Source organism: Ambystoma mexicanum, chromosome 6p (assembly GCF_040938575.1).
Source record: "Ambystoma mexicanum isolate Mex_15411 chromosome 6p, UKY_AmexF1_1, whole genome shotgun sequence".
Lineage (NCBI taxonomy): Eukaryota > Metazoa > Chordata > Amphibia > Caudata > Ambystomatidae > Ambystoma > Ambystoma mexicanum.
The window spans coordinates 268,186,135-268,205,933 of record NC_090935.1 but is presented as its reverse complement, the minus strand read 5'-3'; the positions used below and the strand labels follow the sequence as shown (position 1 = coordinate 268,205,933).

Sequence of the window (19,799 nt, the reverse complement as noted above, 5' to 3'; positions counted from 1 at the left end):
AAATGCGTGAAAAGGTAGCTACAGCCGCTTGGCAACTGCAGATTTTGCCGAGTCTCACACCAATTTTACCCCAACAATCAGCCGATCATGATAGATGTGGGACTGGCCTCATCAGATTCTACATGCACCACTGACCTCATGCTCATGACCTCTCAATGACATTGGACAATGTCAACCACCCTACAGTCTTCCGCCTCTTTGAAAAATCTGATTTTATATGTGGTTCTGCTTTACACTCGATTTCTTCTTTCCTGGCCAACTATGTTATTCTAGTCAAATCGAGCACTGTCCTCTCAGAACCCACCATCAACAATTTGGGGTTGGAAAAAATCTGTAAGACACCCCTGGTTCTTCAATGCCTTCCATAGACCTTAGGTAAACAACATTGCATCAACACTACCATTTCCAAGCTTATGTGGATGGCATCAAGGTACTTTCAATCTACATGAATCAGGCCTTACCCATCACCACATCTCAGACTGCCTTCAACTGATCCAAGTCTCTCTGAACATCCTCAAATACATCTCCATCCATGCCTCTCTTCTCCATCACTTGGCTACCTTCCTTTGGTCCCCTTCCCTCCATCACCTCATCCACTAAAAACCAACGTGCCATCTTTGATAATCTTTTGTCATTTGTACCTCACATCCAGGAATGTACCAAAAATCGAATGAAAATGTCCTTTTCTGGAAAGTATCCTTCAGCTCCTTAAAATGTCTCAAAATGTTCATGTCTTCTTTGCAATGGTTCTCTTACAACTGGACTGCTGTGATAGCCTCATACTTGAACTCCCCAACAACCTTATTAGTTTTGGCTCAAACGATCCAGAACAAAATAGCTAGACTTGTTATGGGCCTCAAACCTCAGGCTCACATCAAAATAACTCTGCAATACCTTCACTGGCTCTTTAGTAAAACATGCATCAAGTGCGTTCAAAATCCTTTATCTCATCCACAGAGAGTATTGGTACAATAGGTCATTATAGTAAAACAAAATCTTCCCCACTGGAGATCCACAAGCTCTAAACTTCTTGTGACTTCCATTTCAAGAAGAAGAAGCTTAGAAGCAGAACTCTTTCAGCAAGGAGGTAATCACTTTAGAAAACCATATAAGTGACCATCAGAGAACTAAACAACCATCTGCTCTTCCACAGAAGCAGAACACTTTCATCTTCTAGAATTATTATGAAATTGGCATAGCTCAGTCTTATTCTGTCACAGTATCTCCTTCCGCTGTCTTGGGGAGTCCTTGCACTGTTTAATTCCTGTGACTTGGTATTGTTGCACATGTTTTTCTCCACTATATTCTAAGTGTGTCTTCTGCGCTGGTAGCACTTGACTGTATCCAGCATAAATCCCCATCCCTTCTCTTTTGCACTTTACTGTCCAAGGCCTTTCCCAACAAACGATTCATTGCAAATGTGCCAAAGTGATTATCCATGCATGATTACCAGGTTGTATATGGGTGCTCCTGAGGGTTATCCCTCTGCACCGGAGGGACCCTTAAATTCACAAAAAATATGTTACGTAGCCTCTGATCCATCTATTGTTACTAAGAAGTCTGTAAAGTTTTACTTCCCAGCAGCTGTGATATAACAATAGAAACTGGAGAGTGACAGCTCATAACCACTGATCCGGTCTTAGTATCCCCCAAGGGTGCATAGATCTGTTTGGCCTCCAAGTCGGGGCTCGCTTGGAAGCACAGGCTGGATGTAATGGCCGGTGGTGGACCCAGACTATAGACGAGATATTAAGATCTTACTCCAAAATAGCAGTAAACAGGTTTACCATGTAAAAACTAAGGAGAAGATTGCTCAAGGAATACTAGAGAATGCACTATTCACCAAACTCTCAGAAGTACATGAGCTAAAGTTCACAGGGAGGGGGGCTATAGACTTTTGGGGGGGCTGACCAATCTTCAAACACAAACCAAGACCTATCAAAGCAGAAAATGGAGGGGTGGGATCTGAGATAATGCCAGATTTAGCGCTTGCCCAAGGTAATGATCCTGTAGTGGCTGAAGCTTTCCTCAACGTCATTTCTGAGGAGGAAGGCAGAAAGAAAGATGGTCAATGTATTTTCTTGAAACGGGGATTATTATACAGAGGAGATACCACCAGTGAGGGAAGCCCCCAACCCAAATAGTAGTCCCCAAAAACCACTGCAGGGTTGTTTCAGAAATTGCCCACACCCATCTCACTTCATGACATTTGGGAACAGCAAAAATCAAGGGGCAGGTAGTGAGCTGATTCTATTGGCCAGGAGTATACACTGACATCAAAAACATTGGCACAGTTTGCTCTTTGTGTCAATAGAAAGCCCCACATAACTCTTCTCTTGCACCTTTGCAAACTCTACTAATCATAGACCTCCCCTTATCCCAAATAGGAATAGATAATTTGGGACCTTGTGGACCATAAAAACTTTGGAACAAGTATATTCTAGTTATATAAAACTATGCTTCATGTTAACCTGCAGCATTCCTATGTGAAGTAACACCTTGTAGCAAATTCTAAAACACCTTAAACCCTTTATTTTCACAGGTGGGTTTTCCAAAAGAAATATGGACCAGGGAACAACAACCTTCCTGAGTAAAATCATGACAAAGGTCAAACAAATCCTTCATATTAAAACTTTAAGAACCTCTGTATACCATATTCAGACCGACGGCCTGGTTGAGTTCTTTAATCAAACACTCAAAAGCATTTTTAACAAGTTATTAGAAGCTGATGGAAAGAAATGGCACATGGTGAACCTTTGGGCGCTATTTGCCATAAGAAAGGCTCCCCAAGCTTCCCTCAACTTTTCTCCTTTTAAACTCTGTTGGATGTTCTGACCCACTAGGCTCTGTCCTGCAACATCACTGTGTGCTGCTTTCATCAAAAACAACAGAATGGCCGCCGAAAAGCCTAATGTGCGCTAAAAATCTCTGAGAAGTGCGCAGGGAAACCTGAATAATAATAGGCCGCCAATCCATTTTGCCTGAGTCAGTGGTAAAATAGGAGACCACACTACCAGAACCTGTCATTGGGCTGCCCACAGAGTGACATACAATTATTTGAAAAGGCAGCGTTGCATTGCCAGAAAAACCCAGAAGTGCTTTAAAATCCGTTTTTCCTTGGCTGTTCAAAGTGCAAAATCATGGTTCCCAAACACCAGAAAAGATCCAACATCTTTGTTGGGTGTTAAACATTACCTTATTTAAGAAATCCCCATAAGCACAATGTCAGGAGAAGCACATTTCATTAAAGAAAATCCACATTCAAAAAGATGCTTGCCTGGAAAAATCTGTCAGAAATAGGCGCAGTACCGCCGCTCGTCTGTGTCAAAGCTGTCATTTACTTATACTGGCAGTTTAAAACTTGTGTTTTAAGATCAAATTGTGGAAAAGAAGAGATTTGCCATCAAAAGCAATATAGGTTGCTACAATTCAATTTCTATGTTTTAAAAAGACTGGAATGAAGAAATCTGTGGGTACATTTGTTGAAAATGTAAAGTTTATTTTAGAAAAGACAATTTTAGAAAGTATTTTACAGTGAACTGATGCCAGCCACACTGGACTTCAAAGGCACATTCCACAATTTGCACCAGCAAAGGGGGCCTTCCTTTTGCTCTCTGCTCAGGAACTGTCATTGAGTTGTTAATGGAGGTGGGAGGAGATTTTGGCCTGTTGCTCTGGGAGAGAAACAAACAACTTCCTGGACTGAAAGGAAATACAAAATTGGGTGTCAACAGAAACCAACTGCTAGCAGGAAGAAAGCCTGGAAGTGCTCTGGGCCCCGCCAAACCATGGAGGCAGGGCCTTACAGATTTGTGTATCTTAGATTACAAGAAAATATCTTTTTGGGAAAAGACTCATAGAGAACTGTGCAAAACTAGTTAAAATCTGTAATGTACAGGTTGCTAATATGAAAATGCTGCTCACATGCTGCTCACAGTTTCAGACTACTCTGAACTCTGTGCGATGTTCAGAGACGGGACTACCAAAACATTGATGTTGTAGCAATTGTGATAATGCTAGAAATATGAAACTTTACAGGTTTATGTCCAGATGTCATGCGCATGTATGGAGAAAAATGTGGACAGATCTGACACTGCGTACCCCACCAAAGCACGAATAATGGTTAATTTTAAACTGAAGCTCGCACTAAAATGAGACTCAGATGGATACGTGCTCTGCTAAATTTGTGATGTGAATATGTATTATTAGCAACTTGTTGATATTTTAAATATGATTTATGTGAAAAATAGATATACTGTACTGAAACAAAGGGGAGGTTCTCCTTGGATTGTAAATTGCAGCATCACTATGACACTAGATTTCCTTCTCAAATCAGGAGAGGGGAAATACTCTGACCAGTCGGATTCCTAGAGGGTGGGCTTAGTATAATCAGCCTACCCACCCCTTTGGGAAATACATAAATAGGGACTGTTAAAGACCTAGAGAGATACACAGAGTCACCCATCAACTGATTTACTGGCAAAGTGCTCTGCAGGAGAACCCAGATCCAAGACTCCAGAACTTTGAAAGCAGAAGGCCCAATTCCAAAGCTGAAGCCTTCTCAGCTTGGCCTTTAAAATCTTGCAAGCTTATTTTAAACCCAGACTTCCAAGGGGCACACCAAAAATTGAACAGCCTGGCTGTGCTAATTCTGTTTCTTGCCAAGAACCCTTGCTAGAACCCAGAGATCCAAACCAGTAGAGCAGAGCTGTAACCAGATAGCTGTAACCCAGAACCAAACCATCAGATCCAGACCAGAGGCCGTGCAGAGACCAGAGTGCCTTGCTGAGTGCAGAACCGGGTGCCTGAATCCTGTCCGGTGGGCTAGCAGAATTCCAGTCCAGAACCCTTTGACCAGATCTTTGACCAGATCTTTGACGGGCCTATTCCAAACCATAGATGTGAGTATCTAGCATAGAATTGTTCATAGCGGATCTCTTAGCTTTAAGTAATCCAATCCAAAACCATTCTAGCATATCCATAACTGCATTGTAGAATCTCTTTTGTCTTTTCTGAATCTTTCCCTCATCCATATAGTCCTTTGGTAATTGTAGTGATAAACTCATCTTTGCGCTAATATATTTGCTGAAGAGAGACAAGTGTCTTGGCGGGCAAAATTCGGAGCAGAGGCACTGCTGTTCTGGTGGCTGTCCCGTTGGGCATCTTGCATCTTCATAGCCTCCCTTAGTGTCAAGAAAATTCTTGTGTAATTCAAAAGCGCATCTTTCATTTGAAAATCTTGACTCTTTCTGAGTAAAATCAACCTCTAATAAAACCTCTGTAACTTCCACGCCGTACATGCTAGAAACGAAATTTAAATGTCAAATTGAAACGAACATCCTCGACTTTCAAACAAACCCAACTTCTTATAATGTTGCCGCAATCGCTTTTCTCGTGCGCTGAAAAGTTTGCAGCGGATTTGCATTTGGCTCAATTTCAACACATGTAAAATAGCTATTCTTCGAATCTGAATTCAGTTTCCAATCTGATAGTTATTCAATCATCACTGCTAGTGTTTACCTGAAACTATCCAAAGCGGCTCCCACTAGTTTTGAATCCAATTTAGAGAATCAATTTTCAGTGTTTTTCCCATTCATTACAAGCCACATTTAAAAGCATTCGACCTGTGTGAAATCATTCCTGTTTCTCTCTATGCTTGCTGGGGGGAACTGGGATTTAAACTGTGTTGGTTGAGATTGTATATTCCTGAAACCTGTTTTCTCACCTTCCATCTCTATATTGCATATTAGGGGGTATTGAGTAGTATCAGGGGGAAATAGTGATTACATTGCATCTGATTGAACACACAATAGTGTTATTTCTGTGCTGCATTAATTTCCTATCATTGCATTTGACTGAACCCACACAAAGTTTTATTCTATGCTACATTATTCTTCTCATCCATACTCCTACTGATTAAAGAGATTGCTCATTGTAATATCACCCATTGGTGATCATTGTATAAATATTAATAGTGTGATATCTAGATATTTTTCAAATTTATAAAAGTGTGATATATATCTTGTTCAAATCCATAAAATAAATCTTTTAATTTTGCAAAACAACCTTCTTCTTGGTTCAGTGAGACTGGGGGGATTCAAAGAGAGGGGTGTGATACAAGGGTACATCATTCAGAAATAAAAGAACTTATAGACACAAACATATAATTAAGGGTTCCGGCTGTGCATCACTCACTAGGCATTGACTTAGGTGGAATGCTGGGTTGAAACCACTTACAACTCCTTTATGGGCATGATCCGAGGGTATTGGGGCCAGGGCAAGGGAGTCATTCTCCTGGAACAAGAACATTGACACAACCTTCTAGTTCAGCTATAGTTTAAATTACAGAATTAGTGATTCTGACACTTGGCAGTGGACTTTATCAGTTACGAGGACATTCTGACAGGCCCATAAGAATTTCTGTTAAGGTAGGGAAAACTCTCATGGAGATAGGGAAAGTTGGGTTTTCTCTTTATTTGTCTTAGTGAATAAAAGCCGATAGCAACTTGTATGCCATCTGAGTGTCAGTCTCCTGTTTCTGCATTCTTACACTATGTAATCCAGGACAGAAATGTGTACCATTAGCACTTAAGGAGGTAAAAACAAGCTGATTTTCTAAGGATGTATTATTAAAGGGATTGGAGAAGATGATAGTCAGAAGAGAGCAATTGCATGCAGGGAGGGCTCAGTAATCATGATGTTTTAGTGTTTATAGGTATTTGCGTTCCCACAACCATGAGTGCATAATGTGTTCACATTGATTGGTTCACACGGTATAATGTACCATCACATGGTTTGTGCTACAGGTACACTTTCTCAAGGCTACCATCCGTAAAGCAATATAGAAAGATGTAGAAAGCTGTAGAAAGTAATGTAGAAAGCTGCACCACGAGGGTGTACTGTAACAGGGTTCAATAATATGCATAGAGTGATAGGGATACGTTGTTGTGAAATCTATTTTAGAAATAAGGAATATTGTTTCCTCATAGGAAGATGCAAACATATATGTAAAAAGGAGGAATTGGCCTATGTCAAAACTGTAGCTAATGTTAAATGATATATTTGTATTTTTTTATTTTTTATTGTGTGTTTTGCTTAAAATAAACTTGAAACAATGACAATTACATAGTTAAAAATACACATAATATCACATAACATCCCATATTCATTTAAAAAAACACATTAAAAAAATATTGCCTCAATAAACTAAACATCTTATCCCTATCTTTCATGTATACCAATCCATTAAGAAATTCAAATTAAGTATTTAAAACATACATTTCACCATCAACAAACATCTACACCCTATAAAACATTTTTCCAGTCTCATGAAGATCTCTTTTAAGAATGACACCAGAGCATTCAGATAAGAGATGTCTCTACCATTCATTAACCTTTCCCACATCATTTCTGATACCACCGCAGTCAATTAATAAACACATCTTCCCAACAACAGTGTCCTCTGGTTAATCACTGCAGGAAAGTTCATGACTAAATGGTGGATGGTTTCAATGCAATTCAAGTTGCATAACTTGCATAGCCTTTTATCAGCTGGGAAACCCAATTTGGGTCCAATTAGCTCCAAAGCTGGTAAACAGTTCAAGCAAAATTTCATATGCCATACTTGAAATTGCTGAGATGGAAATGTCACCATATATGGTCTGTTGACTTTAGAAGTCATGTACCAGTGGGCAACATCTCTAAATAGCTTTAAACTGAGTACATTATTACCATCCTCAGTTTTGTCCCACATTTGCAGTGGATTCTTGATCTTCAGTTTCGAAAAACTAGGAACAATTCCTATGTCCTGCAAAAAACGTTCAAATCATCTATAAAAAACTCCTCAAGAAGTTGTTACTATTAGTTCCTACAATATTACCCAGTTCAATACACAAAGCTGGACTCATTTTATCCATAATTATAATGTAAGGGTCTATGCTTCTTTCTTTATAATTGAACTATCATGATTGTAAAACTAATTGCAATCTCAAAATACTGTCACCAACAATGGCAAACCTAACACAGACCTTCATATTCTGCTCAGCATGATATCAAACCACTTTTGATTACCAAATGAAGCCAATTCGACCCAATATAACACCATAGCAGTTACTTTGACTCGATAAAACTCAATCAATGGGAAAAGTGAGAAGGCACATAACTTGCTCTTCACCACCTTCATCAAGGATATACATGCCATCTCTTTGGGCTGCATTTTACCTTTATGCTTCTCAAGTTTCTGTTTATTAACAAACAATACTCCTAAATATACAATGTCATCTGCCTATTTAATCCTATCATGCTTAATGGACCAATGATATTGTTTGAAAATGGATGGACATAACTCTGGATTTATCAGCAGTTATTACTAGCTCATTCACACCTAGCTACAACACAACCCCTTTCGAAGAACGCTGGAGTCCAGCAGGAGTAAAATCCAACTGAATGAGATCATCCACGTAAGTGACACGATGTACCCTCAGGTTGTTAAATTTCAGCGGGTACACTAACCTTTTCTTTGACTCCATCCACAGGTCAGACAACTATACGTTGAAAAGGTTGGTGACAGGACACATACCTGATGCAAACCCCTTCCAACTAGTACAGAATCAGATAACTCCCCATTGAAATTGACATAACATAACATAACATCTTAAGCAGACCCTGATCTATCCCCCCAACCTGAGCTTAGCCCAGAGCTGTCTTCTGTTCACCTTATCAAAAGCAGAGGACATGCCAAGGCTTGCCACATAAATGGAACACTCATTCCCCATTCCAGCTTGTGCTATACATGCAGAAGAAAAATCTAAACACTAATCATAGTGTCTGTCCCCATTCTATAACCTGTTTGTAGTACATTTAGCCTAGTTCACCTCTCTGTCCACCCTATCAGACCTTTCAGCATAAAACCAGCATGTATTTTAGACAAGGTAACAATGAGGGAAGTAGGCATGTAGCTGTTGGGATTATCCATGCACCCGTTTTTTTAAAAATGGGGACATCAATGGCTTGGTTACACATCTCTGGAGTGGAAAGTGTAGGTGAAACGTGCACAAAAGACTAAAAAGAATGTCCTTACAGAAATTCACATTGTCTTTTAACACCCATTAGACATGCCGTCTGGACAAACTGCTTTTGAATTGTTCAGCTTACAAATAGCTGACAAAATATCATCTCTGTCAAAATTACATTTCCATAACTGTCCACTCATACCAGCTTGAGAATCCACCCTTTAGGGCCCTAAGAGAGAGGAAATATGTTCAACCCAAGTTGGTCATGGGACACAAGTGATATTAGGGGCACACTGACATAACACTACACATTGGGAAAGGAAATGGTAGACAGACTCAGGTCAAGCACAAGACAGTGTACTCAGGTTTGGCCTGAAACTGTAACATTGAAGGATATCAATAAGTGTGGGATGTGTTGCCACCTTTTTCACACAGAGTAACAATGATATGTTGTCACAGCATTATGCATGTCACAGAGATATATGTTCAGTGACTGTCTGGAGGAAGGTTTTCAGACGTACCTGTTGGTGCCATCCCTGGAGTAGAAGACTGTGTATGCTTGAATGTTCCCTTTGACTTCGGCCGGAGGACGCCAGCTGAGACGCACAAACCGACTGGAGACCAAGACAGGGACCACATCTCGGGGAGCGGAGGGAAGGATACTGGAGCTTGGGAGAGCTGGAGGGGAAGGAGAGGAAGACATCAGAGAGGTGGGTGAAGCAAGGGCATCTGGGTTGGTGGCTGGCAGTGAAGGAAAAACAACTAAACAGGAAACACCAGGTCAAGAGGAAGTAGAGACAAGACAGGAGCAAAGTAAACAAAGAGAAAAGAAATCTGACTGTGAATCTCATTTGTAACATACATTAACATAAATCAGCTTCAAAATAGAGGCAGTGTTAGTTAAATACATTAGTACAAGCCTTGCCACATTTGTTATCTGTAAATTGACTTAATAGTCTTCCAGAAATATTTATGCATGGACGGCTGAGAAATATGGAAAGTCATTGTACCAGGAGCATGTTTCGGTCTCGGGAGGATAACTCATATGGCCAGGCTCCATGTCATTCATGATTAGCCAATGTACTATATTGTGTCATGGGCCTGTGACATTGCAGTTATCTTCATTTGCATTGTATGATAATTCTTTTCATATCTTTATATGAGGATGCCACTGGGGATGAATCATGCATGAACCACCTGCAAAGTGCATAGTAGTCAATGAGGTTCACACAGTAGGGCTCTGCAGGGTGTGACCACACCTTTTAGAAAGGGGTGGCTCTTTTCTACTTGCATTGCAAAGGCAAATGATATCTTCAATTAAACAGTTGAGCCCCTGACTACAGGCCACCATGCTTTATAGCTTATACATATTGCACTGCTGTATGTGCATTTAAAATATCTAAAGTTATTATTTTTTCATCACAACATTTGGAGTTTTTGGTTCTGAATTGAGCAGTGTGTTGCAGTGGCCTTTTGCTTCAGGTACACATCAACGACATCCAGATTTACTCAGAATGTTTTGTTAGAAAAACCATTTTTAAAAAAGAAGGCCATTGGCTAAGAGGCTCGATTGTGCGGCTGCTCACTTTCCACTGTTCTAACACAAGGTTCACCAATGCTGTGTGTATCGCACACTCGTGAATGCTTATGACCCGAATCCGATGAAGAAAATGAAGACCTGCTTTGGATTTGCAGCAACAGCAGGAGACTGGAAGACACCACCCCCTTAAAAATACTGTAAGAGAGAAGCCTACAGGCTTGCGCATTCCTAGCTACTTATGCTCTACACCTGCAAGAAAAAGAGCATTGGTTTACTTGGGACGTTTGAAATTTCCCTGGGGTACTGTAATTCTATCTACTGTCATTTCTACTTGTCTTGCAAACATAATATGATATACACAAACTATGCTGATGATACTCAGTGTCCACACAATATTCTCCCTCATCCAAAATTGGATGATGGACAATTGATTGTCGCTTAATGGTGCTAAAACAGAGTCAATGATCATGGGTTCAGCCACACGACTGAGGGGATTGGGCCAGATTATAAGGAGTTTATTTTATCTGTCTATGTCATCACTACTCTCTCCAAAGTAAAGACGCTATGTGGGGTAATTGACCAATAACTGGCTATGAAAGCCCATGTGAGTTACCTAGTGCCATCTACCTCTTACTATATAAAGCTTTTGGCTCATCTCAGGCCACTTTTTGTCTCTGGAAAAACTGTGCCGCCATTGCTCGGGCAATCATAGGATCTACATTAGACTATGGCATGAGTGCTACATGGGGCAAGTAAAGGGAAAATAATGCGCCTTCAAATCATCCAGAACAATGCCGCCAGAGTTATAGAAAGCCTGAGCAGGAAAGACGATATTTCAGAGGCTAGGAAGGCCCTGCCCTGACTGCCTATAGGCAGAAGAATCTCTTGTACTCTTTGAATTATGCACACATATCTGCAGAACCAGCCCTGGAGAAGGTGACCAGTGACTTCTACTGACAAACATTAAAAGAAAAAAAAATAGGATGGCATTGTTGGATGAAAAAAGTGGCACAAGTAACATTAATTACCCAAGAACCCCATTGCTTTCAATGGATGTGGGGGAATCTCCAACTCTGCAGACAAGGTATTGATGTTCTTGCTGAGTTCATTGGCTGACTTTCAGAAAAATAACAATGATATTTTAAAGCAATAAGAGGCAACCTAACAGGAAAATAGTATATTTCAAATGGGAATATAGTATATATAGTCACCTAGGCCCTTTTCTCTCCTCCATCACACTCTCCACCTGCAGCATCCCTCAGGGCTCTATAACCTTGTCATGGCTCTTTAACATATACCTTGCCCCTCTAGCTCATTTGATCTCTGCCTACTCTCCTCCTTTCTGGTGTTATGTGGATGACATGCAGCTCTCCTTCAAGGTTCTTTCCACTGCCTACTCTTCTTCTCTCATTCCCAACTGTATGAATGCAATTTAGGCATGGTGTGCTGCTAATGATCTCTTCCTTAATGCCAACAAGACTCTGATCCTTCTCATTGGGACTCCTGCTCCCTCATTTCCTCCTAATCTCTGGCTGCCCTCCATGGGCCCCCTCCCCTCTCCCTCTAATGAGACAAAAAACCTTGGTATCATCTTCGACTCCTGTCTCTCCTTCTCTCCTCACATCATGGACCTTGCCAAGAATGCCCACTTCCAGCTGCTCCTCCTCAGAGGCATTCTCTCTTTCCTCACCTCCCCTCAGTAGCTCAATATCTCCAGAGCTCTGACCTCTCCAGAATGAACTACTGCAACAGCATCTACCTCAATCTACCTATATCCTTCCTTCACTGCCTTCAACTAATCCAGAATAGGACAATGAGACTTATCCATGGCCTCAAGCCCAGGGTCTGCCTCTCTCCAGCCCTAAAATCTCTCCACTGGCTCCCAGTTGCTGCAAGGATCAAGTTGAAAACCCTCTGCATCATCCTCAAGGATTTCTGGGACCTGTAACTCTGCTACATCCAAATCTCTCACCCTAAAAACCTCTGTGCTAGAGCCCTTCGATCTTCCAAGCAGAGAGTGGGGGGTAGATCTCTTTCTTCAACAGTTGCCTCCTTCGAGAATGGCCTCCCTGACCATCTCAGACTTGAGTCAGATTTCCTTAAGTTCCGGAAGGTTCTCAAGACCCTCCTTTTCTCTTCCTCCTTCCCTTTCCTGCTCCTCAGCTAATATCCCCCTCTGCCTCATTTTGACTGGCAGTCTGTTTCCTTCTGATTCATACAGGGCACCAGGCCCCCCTGGACCAGTTTACCCCAGCACTTGGTCTCCCCTGTCACCCCCAACCTGCACTTGCCCTCCCCCTGCACTAGCCTGGCTGTGCTTGCAACCAATGTGAACCCTTCCAGCATCTTCCTTCACACTTAACACATGGACCTTCTTCCCCCGTGCAATCTGCATTCCCCTGGCACTTGTTCATCTTGCCTGCCTTTAGCACTCGCCTAGCCAAGGGGCCCTCTTTCCACCTTCCTCCTCCCCCCCCAGCTCTGACCAGCACATCCCCCTCCTCCCCACTTCTTGTTACTGTACTTGCACGATCTGAATGACACAAGGCCTAGTAGGATCATTTTTGTTTTTCTTCTTCTTCTCTGCCCCCCCCCCTTTTGTCCTGTTGCACCTTCAAACACCATTTGCTGTATAGGTGCATTACAAATACCCAATACATTCATATATAAGATAATCCCAGCTTTCACAAAATCCAGTCTGGGTTAACTGACTTGAAATGTTAGTAAATACAGCAATTATACTATAGATCATGCCACCACCCCAACCCCACATCTGACTGAAGTTCTATATAGTATTTGCTTTAAGTGTATAAATACAATAACAACAAGCATGTTGTTGATGGAATTGAAGTCCCAAGCGAGGGACATTTGACTATAATTATACAAGCCTTGAGAACCCGGTAACTAATATTTAGGGTTAGGTTGGGTGGCTGATGAGCAGAGCTAAGCCATACACACTCATGCCACTACAACTGGGGGGTGGATCTAGTGGAAGGGGGTGTTGAAAATTGATAGCCTTGTCTATTCCTAAAACTCCCCAGGAATTTGACATATACTCCATCTTGGCTACAAAGGAGTGTGGGAGCCCCTTGTGGGTGGGACAAAGACTCATATGCAAATGTATATTTCTCCTCTGTGAAGGGTGATGGGTGCAGAGAGCTAAAACATGGTTGTAGACCCCCATGAGTGGAAGAAATTCCATAGAACAGGGTCTTTGACCCATTTTCATTCTCAGTAGAGTGGCACCAACAGTCCTTTTTAACTTTGTAAAACTTGGGGTTTCCCCCCAGGTAGCTTAGGTTAATCCAGATGTGGACCCCTTGCTCACTGTGTCTTAGAGAGGCTCAGATTCACCTCACTGATGAGGCCTGACTAGGTCGAAACACGTGTCAGGGGTTACTGATGGTACTCTTATTCAGAGATGTGCCTAGCATTTTGCAGCTGGGCTACCCTTGTGGGTGGGACAAAGACTGATGTGCAAATGGATATTTCTCTCTATGAAGGATGCAGGGAGCTAAAATGTGGTTGTAGACCCTCCTGGGAGGAAGAAATTCCATAGAACAGGGTATTGGACCCATGTTTGTTCTCACACTCCTTTGCAACTTTGTAAAACTTGGGGTTTCACCCTAGTTAATCCAGGGTAATCCAGATGTGGACCCCTTGCTCACTGTATCTTAGAAAGGCTCTGCTTCACCTCACTGATGAGTCCCGACTAGGCCAACACACGTGTCAGGGGTTGCTGATGGTACTCTTGCTCAATGGAGATGTGCCTAACATTTTGGTGCTGGACTGCCCTTCTGGGTGAGACAAAGACTGATATGCAAATTGTTATTTCTCCTCTGTGAAGGGTGCAGTGAGCTAAACTCTGGTTGCAGACCCTCCCGAGTGGAAGAAATTCCATAGAACATGTTATTTGAACCATGTTCATTCTTAGTGAGGGGCTCCCACACTCCTTTATACACTTCATCTTGGTTCAAATGTTTAATTTCATTATGTTTGAACAAAGTTGTACAAAACCAGATGAAAGGAGCATTAGCCATCTAGGGGGGACCAAACTTTCAATGGTGTTGTGACTCAGTGAACATCATAAAATATAGCCAGCAGCTTTGGTGCATCAAGACAATACCCACATTATTTTGTAGGCAGATTCTAACCTGGAGATTGTGCAGGCATGTATGTATAAATATACTTTCTTTTGGATGAAGAAGATTTACTGAAGCCTGAATGTTTCCAAAACATGAGCAATAAGCAATGAAAATGTGCCTGGCCACATTCATTAGGTGCATCCCCGCCTTCAACCATAAAGCCTTATGTGTAAAGGGTGAAATGGAACACAAACCTCCATGTACACTTTTTCAGAAATTCACTCCCACTCAACACAAATCATGTTATGTTTGATAATTGTAACATGATTTAGACAGGTAGGTTTTGAGACCCAGAAACTGCATTCATTGAAAATCAGGTGACCAGCACATAGTACCTTCCCTGAAATACGGTAAGCCACTACCACTAGAAAGCATGATTAGTGTGACGATAATGTGCAAAACATATGGGTTTACTGGGTTTTCTGCATTTTCTAACAGCACTTACTTGCCCCAAACTACACCACAAACAGAAGCCAAAGTTCCTGCTGCTCAGTGGTAATCCACCACGACTCGTTAAGTGCAAGGCGACTAGCTGAATATACTGATCATCTGCTTAGTCTGTAAGTGAGTGCCCAACTTAACTGTCATTCTTGAAAAAATCCCTACAATCTCTTAACAGGCCAATGTAGGAACTTCAGCTTTCCCACTCTGAAGGACTGGGCCCCAAAATATTTAGACCCACAAGACTGTGTACTTGAACTATTAACATTTTCATGACTGTTGTTTTGATGTGCTAATACCAGGAAGTGAATGAAGCACACAACCGTGTTCCTTAACAAGATACCATAACAAACATTTAAAGAGAGAGATACATATATAAATTAACAAAACGATATCTCATGATTCCCAGTGACCTTTCCCTGACTGTAGACAACTACCTGAGAAAATAATATTAAGATTAACTGATAATCTTAGAGAGCATTGTTAGTAAAACGATGACACCAGTATTTATTTTCATATGAAAAGGTGGGGCATGACCATAATTAGCCCGCAGGAAATCCAGCCGAGTGATTCAGGTGACTCAGAATGTGTGCATAATGGACGGTATTGGCCACATTTCGATCTCTCTCAGAGACTGTATGCAACTCCCTTCACTACTGGCCATCCCACCTCTCCAGTTCAATTCAGGCCCAGCTTCTCCCATTGGTGGCAGTGGCTGACTGATTTGCATATGGCTCGACCCCTTCTAGAATGGCGCAGATGGGCTAAAAATGGTGGTGTGGAAGGTTGCCCAGAGCAGTGCCAGTGGTTCAAATGTATTCAAAACCTTCCACCCATCATGTTTTGGGTTATAAATCTCCCCTCTCCAGCCTCAGATCGCCTGCCCTTTGCGTGTCACCCGCTCCCTTTCATCTCATCATGGCTCCAAGTACCTCCAAGTACCTGCTGGGTCCATGTACCACTCTCCGGGGGCTACGTCCTTTCAGTTGGCACAGCCTGAATATGTGCCATCCATTTTAGCATGGCATTTGATTCCTGTATTGTTTCTGTGAAAACTCTGAATGTGCCCTGTTTGGAGTTTGTGCTTTGACTGCATTTTCATTGTCCTGGCACCCGCACCCGCAGCCTAGAACCCGAGTGTTAATAACTTGGGGCTGGCTATCTTGGCATGTTAATGGTGTTGGGTGTCCTGACCCATGTTTGGACTATTATGCTGCAACATTTGGTGCTGTGGGTTTAGGAAATCCCAGATGGCGGAAAAGCCCACATTTGCGCCAGAATCCAGGAGAACCGTGCAGTTTTGCGCACACCAAAATGGTCCCCTGACCTGCCACCCACCAGTGCAAAGAAAGATGGTTCTGTTCAAAACGCGTTTTTATTAATGTCAAAAATTGCTAATATCATGGGCCCGAAACCACCAAACAAAAATCCAACTCTGGTTGAGTGTTTTACTTTACTCTACCACAGATCCACATCAATGCCATGTCAAGCAAGGATCATATACTATCAAGTAAAATCCTTTCATTTTGAAATGTATTAATTCAAGACAGCTGTCAAAAATAGGTGCAGTACCGGCATTGGACACTGACCGGCGCTGGCGCTCTATAAATCCTGACAGGAGAGCTGTCTTGCAGAACTGTGCAGTGAACAGAAGGGGGTCTTATGTAATTAAAAGTTCAAAAGACATGCCTTTCCTGAGAACTCTTAACACCCCAGAGACCCACACCAGGAGGCAGGATATCACATGGCCATGTTAATTGATAGGGAGGGGACTTCCCTGCAGCCTGCTGGACCCAACACAATAGACCCTTTCAATTGAATAGAAATGCAGATTAGGGTCTAGCTAGCAACAGCTGCCCTGCCAAGAAGGAGAGACATGTGATCCCTGACTCCCCCAGTTCCTAGGGGCGGGCCAGACAGGACTGTGGATTCATATTGCAGCAAATATATGTTTAAGTTAAATGCTTCTAAAATCGTGTATTAAGCTCACAGAAATGTACAATTTGGGGATCCTGAAAATGAAAAATGCCCTCACGATTTGAGCCCAAATTCCACTTTGTACGGTGTTCTGGGACCGAACCCCACTATTTATTAATATTGCAGACACTGTATTTAGGATAGAGACATAGTAATTTCCAGTAATATGCTCAGGGAAGGGGTGCAGGTCTGTGTAAATTTTGAGGAAAAACCAATATGGCGAAAGTCACTAAAAAGCACAAAATGTTGCCATTTGTGAACCCAGGCTCTGAGGGGGATCAGAGTTGGGCGAGAGTGTATCTTAAATTAATCTGTGAAATGTGTATGTAATTTCAACGACGTGTGTATCTTGGAAACCGGTCAGTTATGAAAAATGTAAAAGCAAAGGGGCGTTTCTTCAATAGACTGTAGGATTCTGACTCGCTCTCACACACTATCCCTTCTCAAATCAGGTCACAGAGAATCCTTGACTTATCAAATCATGAGAGGGTTGGGCATGCAGAATGAGCCGACCCACCCACTTTCAAAACACATTAAAAGAGACTGCTTGGACAGGCGAGGCATTCACTTTCCACTATCTTGCGGAGCATTTTGACGGACGACTTCACATCCAGATTCCAGAACTTAACTCCGGAACTTAAAGCAAAGGCCTAACCCACAAGCTGAGAACTCTTCTCAGCAGGCCTTCAGAATCTAGCAATCCAACCAAACTATCCTACAACCGGGCGAGCTGTTGGATTCTTTGCCAAGAACTTTTGCCAGAACCGGCAGCAGACCCAGAAAGCAGTGCTGTATCCAGAGAGACCAGACCAGATCGCTGTGAGCAGAACCAGAGATACAGACCAGACCAGCAGAGCAGAGCTGACCCAGATAGCTGTGACTTCAGAACCAACCGCCCGGAGTCCAGTCCCAACCTGACCAGACCCTGACAGCCTATTTCAAATTCATAGTGTGAGTACTCAGCCAGAACTGTGCAAAACCAATCTCTTAGTTTAAAATAATCTAATTCAAACTATTTTAACCTATCAGAACTGCATCATAGAATTGTGTGTCCCTTCTCCGATTTTAAACCTGTAAAAGTGTCATTTTGCCATTTTGAATCATTATTTCATTTCTGAAAAACTACCTTCATACAATCGTCCGTATCTCTTGAACCGTTTGTGCTAGAAGCGAGTTTTAACTTCCATTGTTCAGATTCTAAGCTTTCCAACAAGCCTAGAACCGACCTGCTACTCCTTATAGTTCCTCCGCAATCGTGATCGACGCACTCGGAAAAAAGTGCCGCAAATTGACTGTTTGCTTCATTTCAACCACGTGTAAAAATATCTGTCTTTTGCTTCCATTACTGAATCCCGTTTTCAACCTGATAACCATCCCTGAATCACTGGTAGGGCTGACCTGAACTGATTTAAAGTATCTCTCACTCACCCTGAACTTCTAGAAGGAATTAAAAGCATTTTCAGCATATTTTTCACTTCATTGCCACCACATTTAAAAGGATCTTGCCTGCTTTAAAATCATACCTGTTTTCCTCTAAGCTCGCTGGGGGGAACTGGAAATTTGTATTGCATTTTGTATTTCTGAGAATTGTGTGCTCTCCTTCCATATCCTTACCTTGCATAGGGGGGGGGGAATTGTCAAAGAAAAAGTGATCATATTATCTTTTGTTGAAATCATATCAAGTTTATTTCTGTGCTGCATTTTTCCCTCATTGCTTTCTTTGAAACCATAAAAGTATTTTCTGCTACCTTATCCTTCCTATACTAACTCCTCATTGATTGTAAAGAAGTGTGTTAGTGTCAGATTATCTATGATTGATCAACATTATATTCATAAGTGTGATATCAAATATTAATTTATTATAAAAGTGATATATATATATATTGTTTAATTTTTCCAATAAATCTTTTAAATTGCAAAATAAACCTACTTCTTGGCACAGTGAGGTCAGTGTGATTCAAAGAGAGGGGCGTTATATAAGGGTTTATCGTCCAGAGTATAACTTGTCATAAAAATATATAAATAAGGGCTTCCCTTGGGCGTCCCAGACGAGGCACTGACTTAGTGGGATTGCTTGATTGGAGTCACTTGACAATGGCCCTATGATTGTATCAACCCTCACATGAGCATGAACCTGGATTGCGTGCCGCTGTCAGAGGGTATAATCCACTGATGCAAAGTAATGTTTCAACTTGAAAACAATAAACACTGGAAATATGTACATTTTGTTGGTGTTTTATAATTTCCCACATGTAGACACGATACTTCAGCGTGCATTTCATGTTTTGATAGCCACGTTGCACATATTTCTACAGAGCTTTGATATTTGTGCACCTTGTTAATAATGTTCTTGAAAGTGTGATTTTGCCACCAAATTTCTGCCTAGAGCACAGAGCCCTTTCCATTATTGAAAAATAGGTAATGTGCGTCATTACAAGTTTGGTGTTAAATCTGCAGAATAACCGCCAAACTTGAATATCGTTACCACCACTTGGTCCTGTGGACTTACCACAGCATTACGAGTGGTGGCTAGTTGGTGTACTTTCCTGTTTTTGGAGTCTGTGGGACTCCATTGGTATTTTTAACCAAATTACCAACCAATACAATTCCACTGCAGTAATTCTGATGATTCTTTTGTGTGTAAAGCATAGGATCTACCGCAAGCAAAAGGCTAGCAGTTCACCT

The 19,799-nt window shown here is 41.7% G+C and overlaps 1 protein-coding gene across 5 annotated transcripts in view; it reads right to left on the bottom strand.

Moving 5' to 3' along the window:
• DCC (DCC netrin 1 receptor) overlaps positions 1-19,799 on the bottom strand; it is a 1,439,988-nt gene that overhangs the window by 385,867 nt on the left and 1,034,322 nt on the right. For 3 of the 5 annotated variants that reach the window (XM_069626983.1, XM_069626984.1, XM_069626982.1), the window contains exon 8: positions 9,533-9,773. In XM_069626983.1, the coding sequence (XP_069483084.1) occupies positions 9,533-9,773 (241 nt within the window). The remainder of the gene's footprint in view (positions 1-9,532; positions 9,774-19,799) is intronic. The other 2 variants (XM_069626985.1, XM_069626986.1) reach the window with 1 other exon arrangement.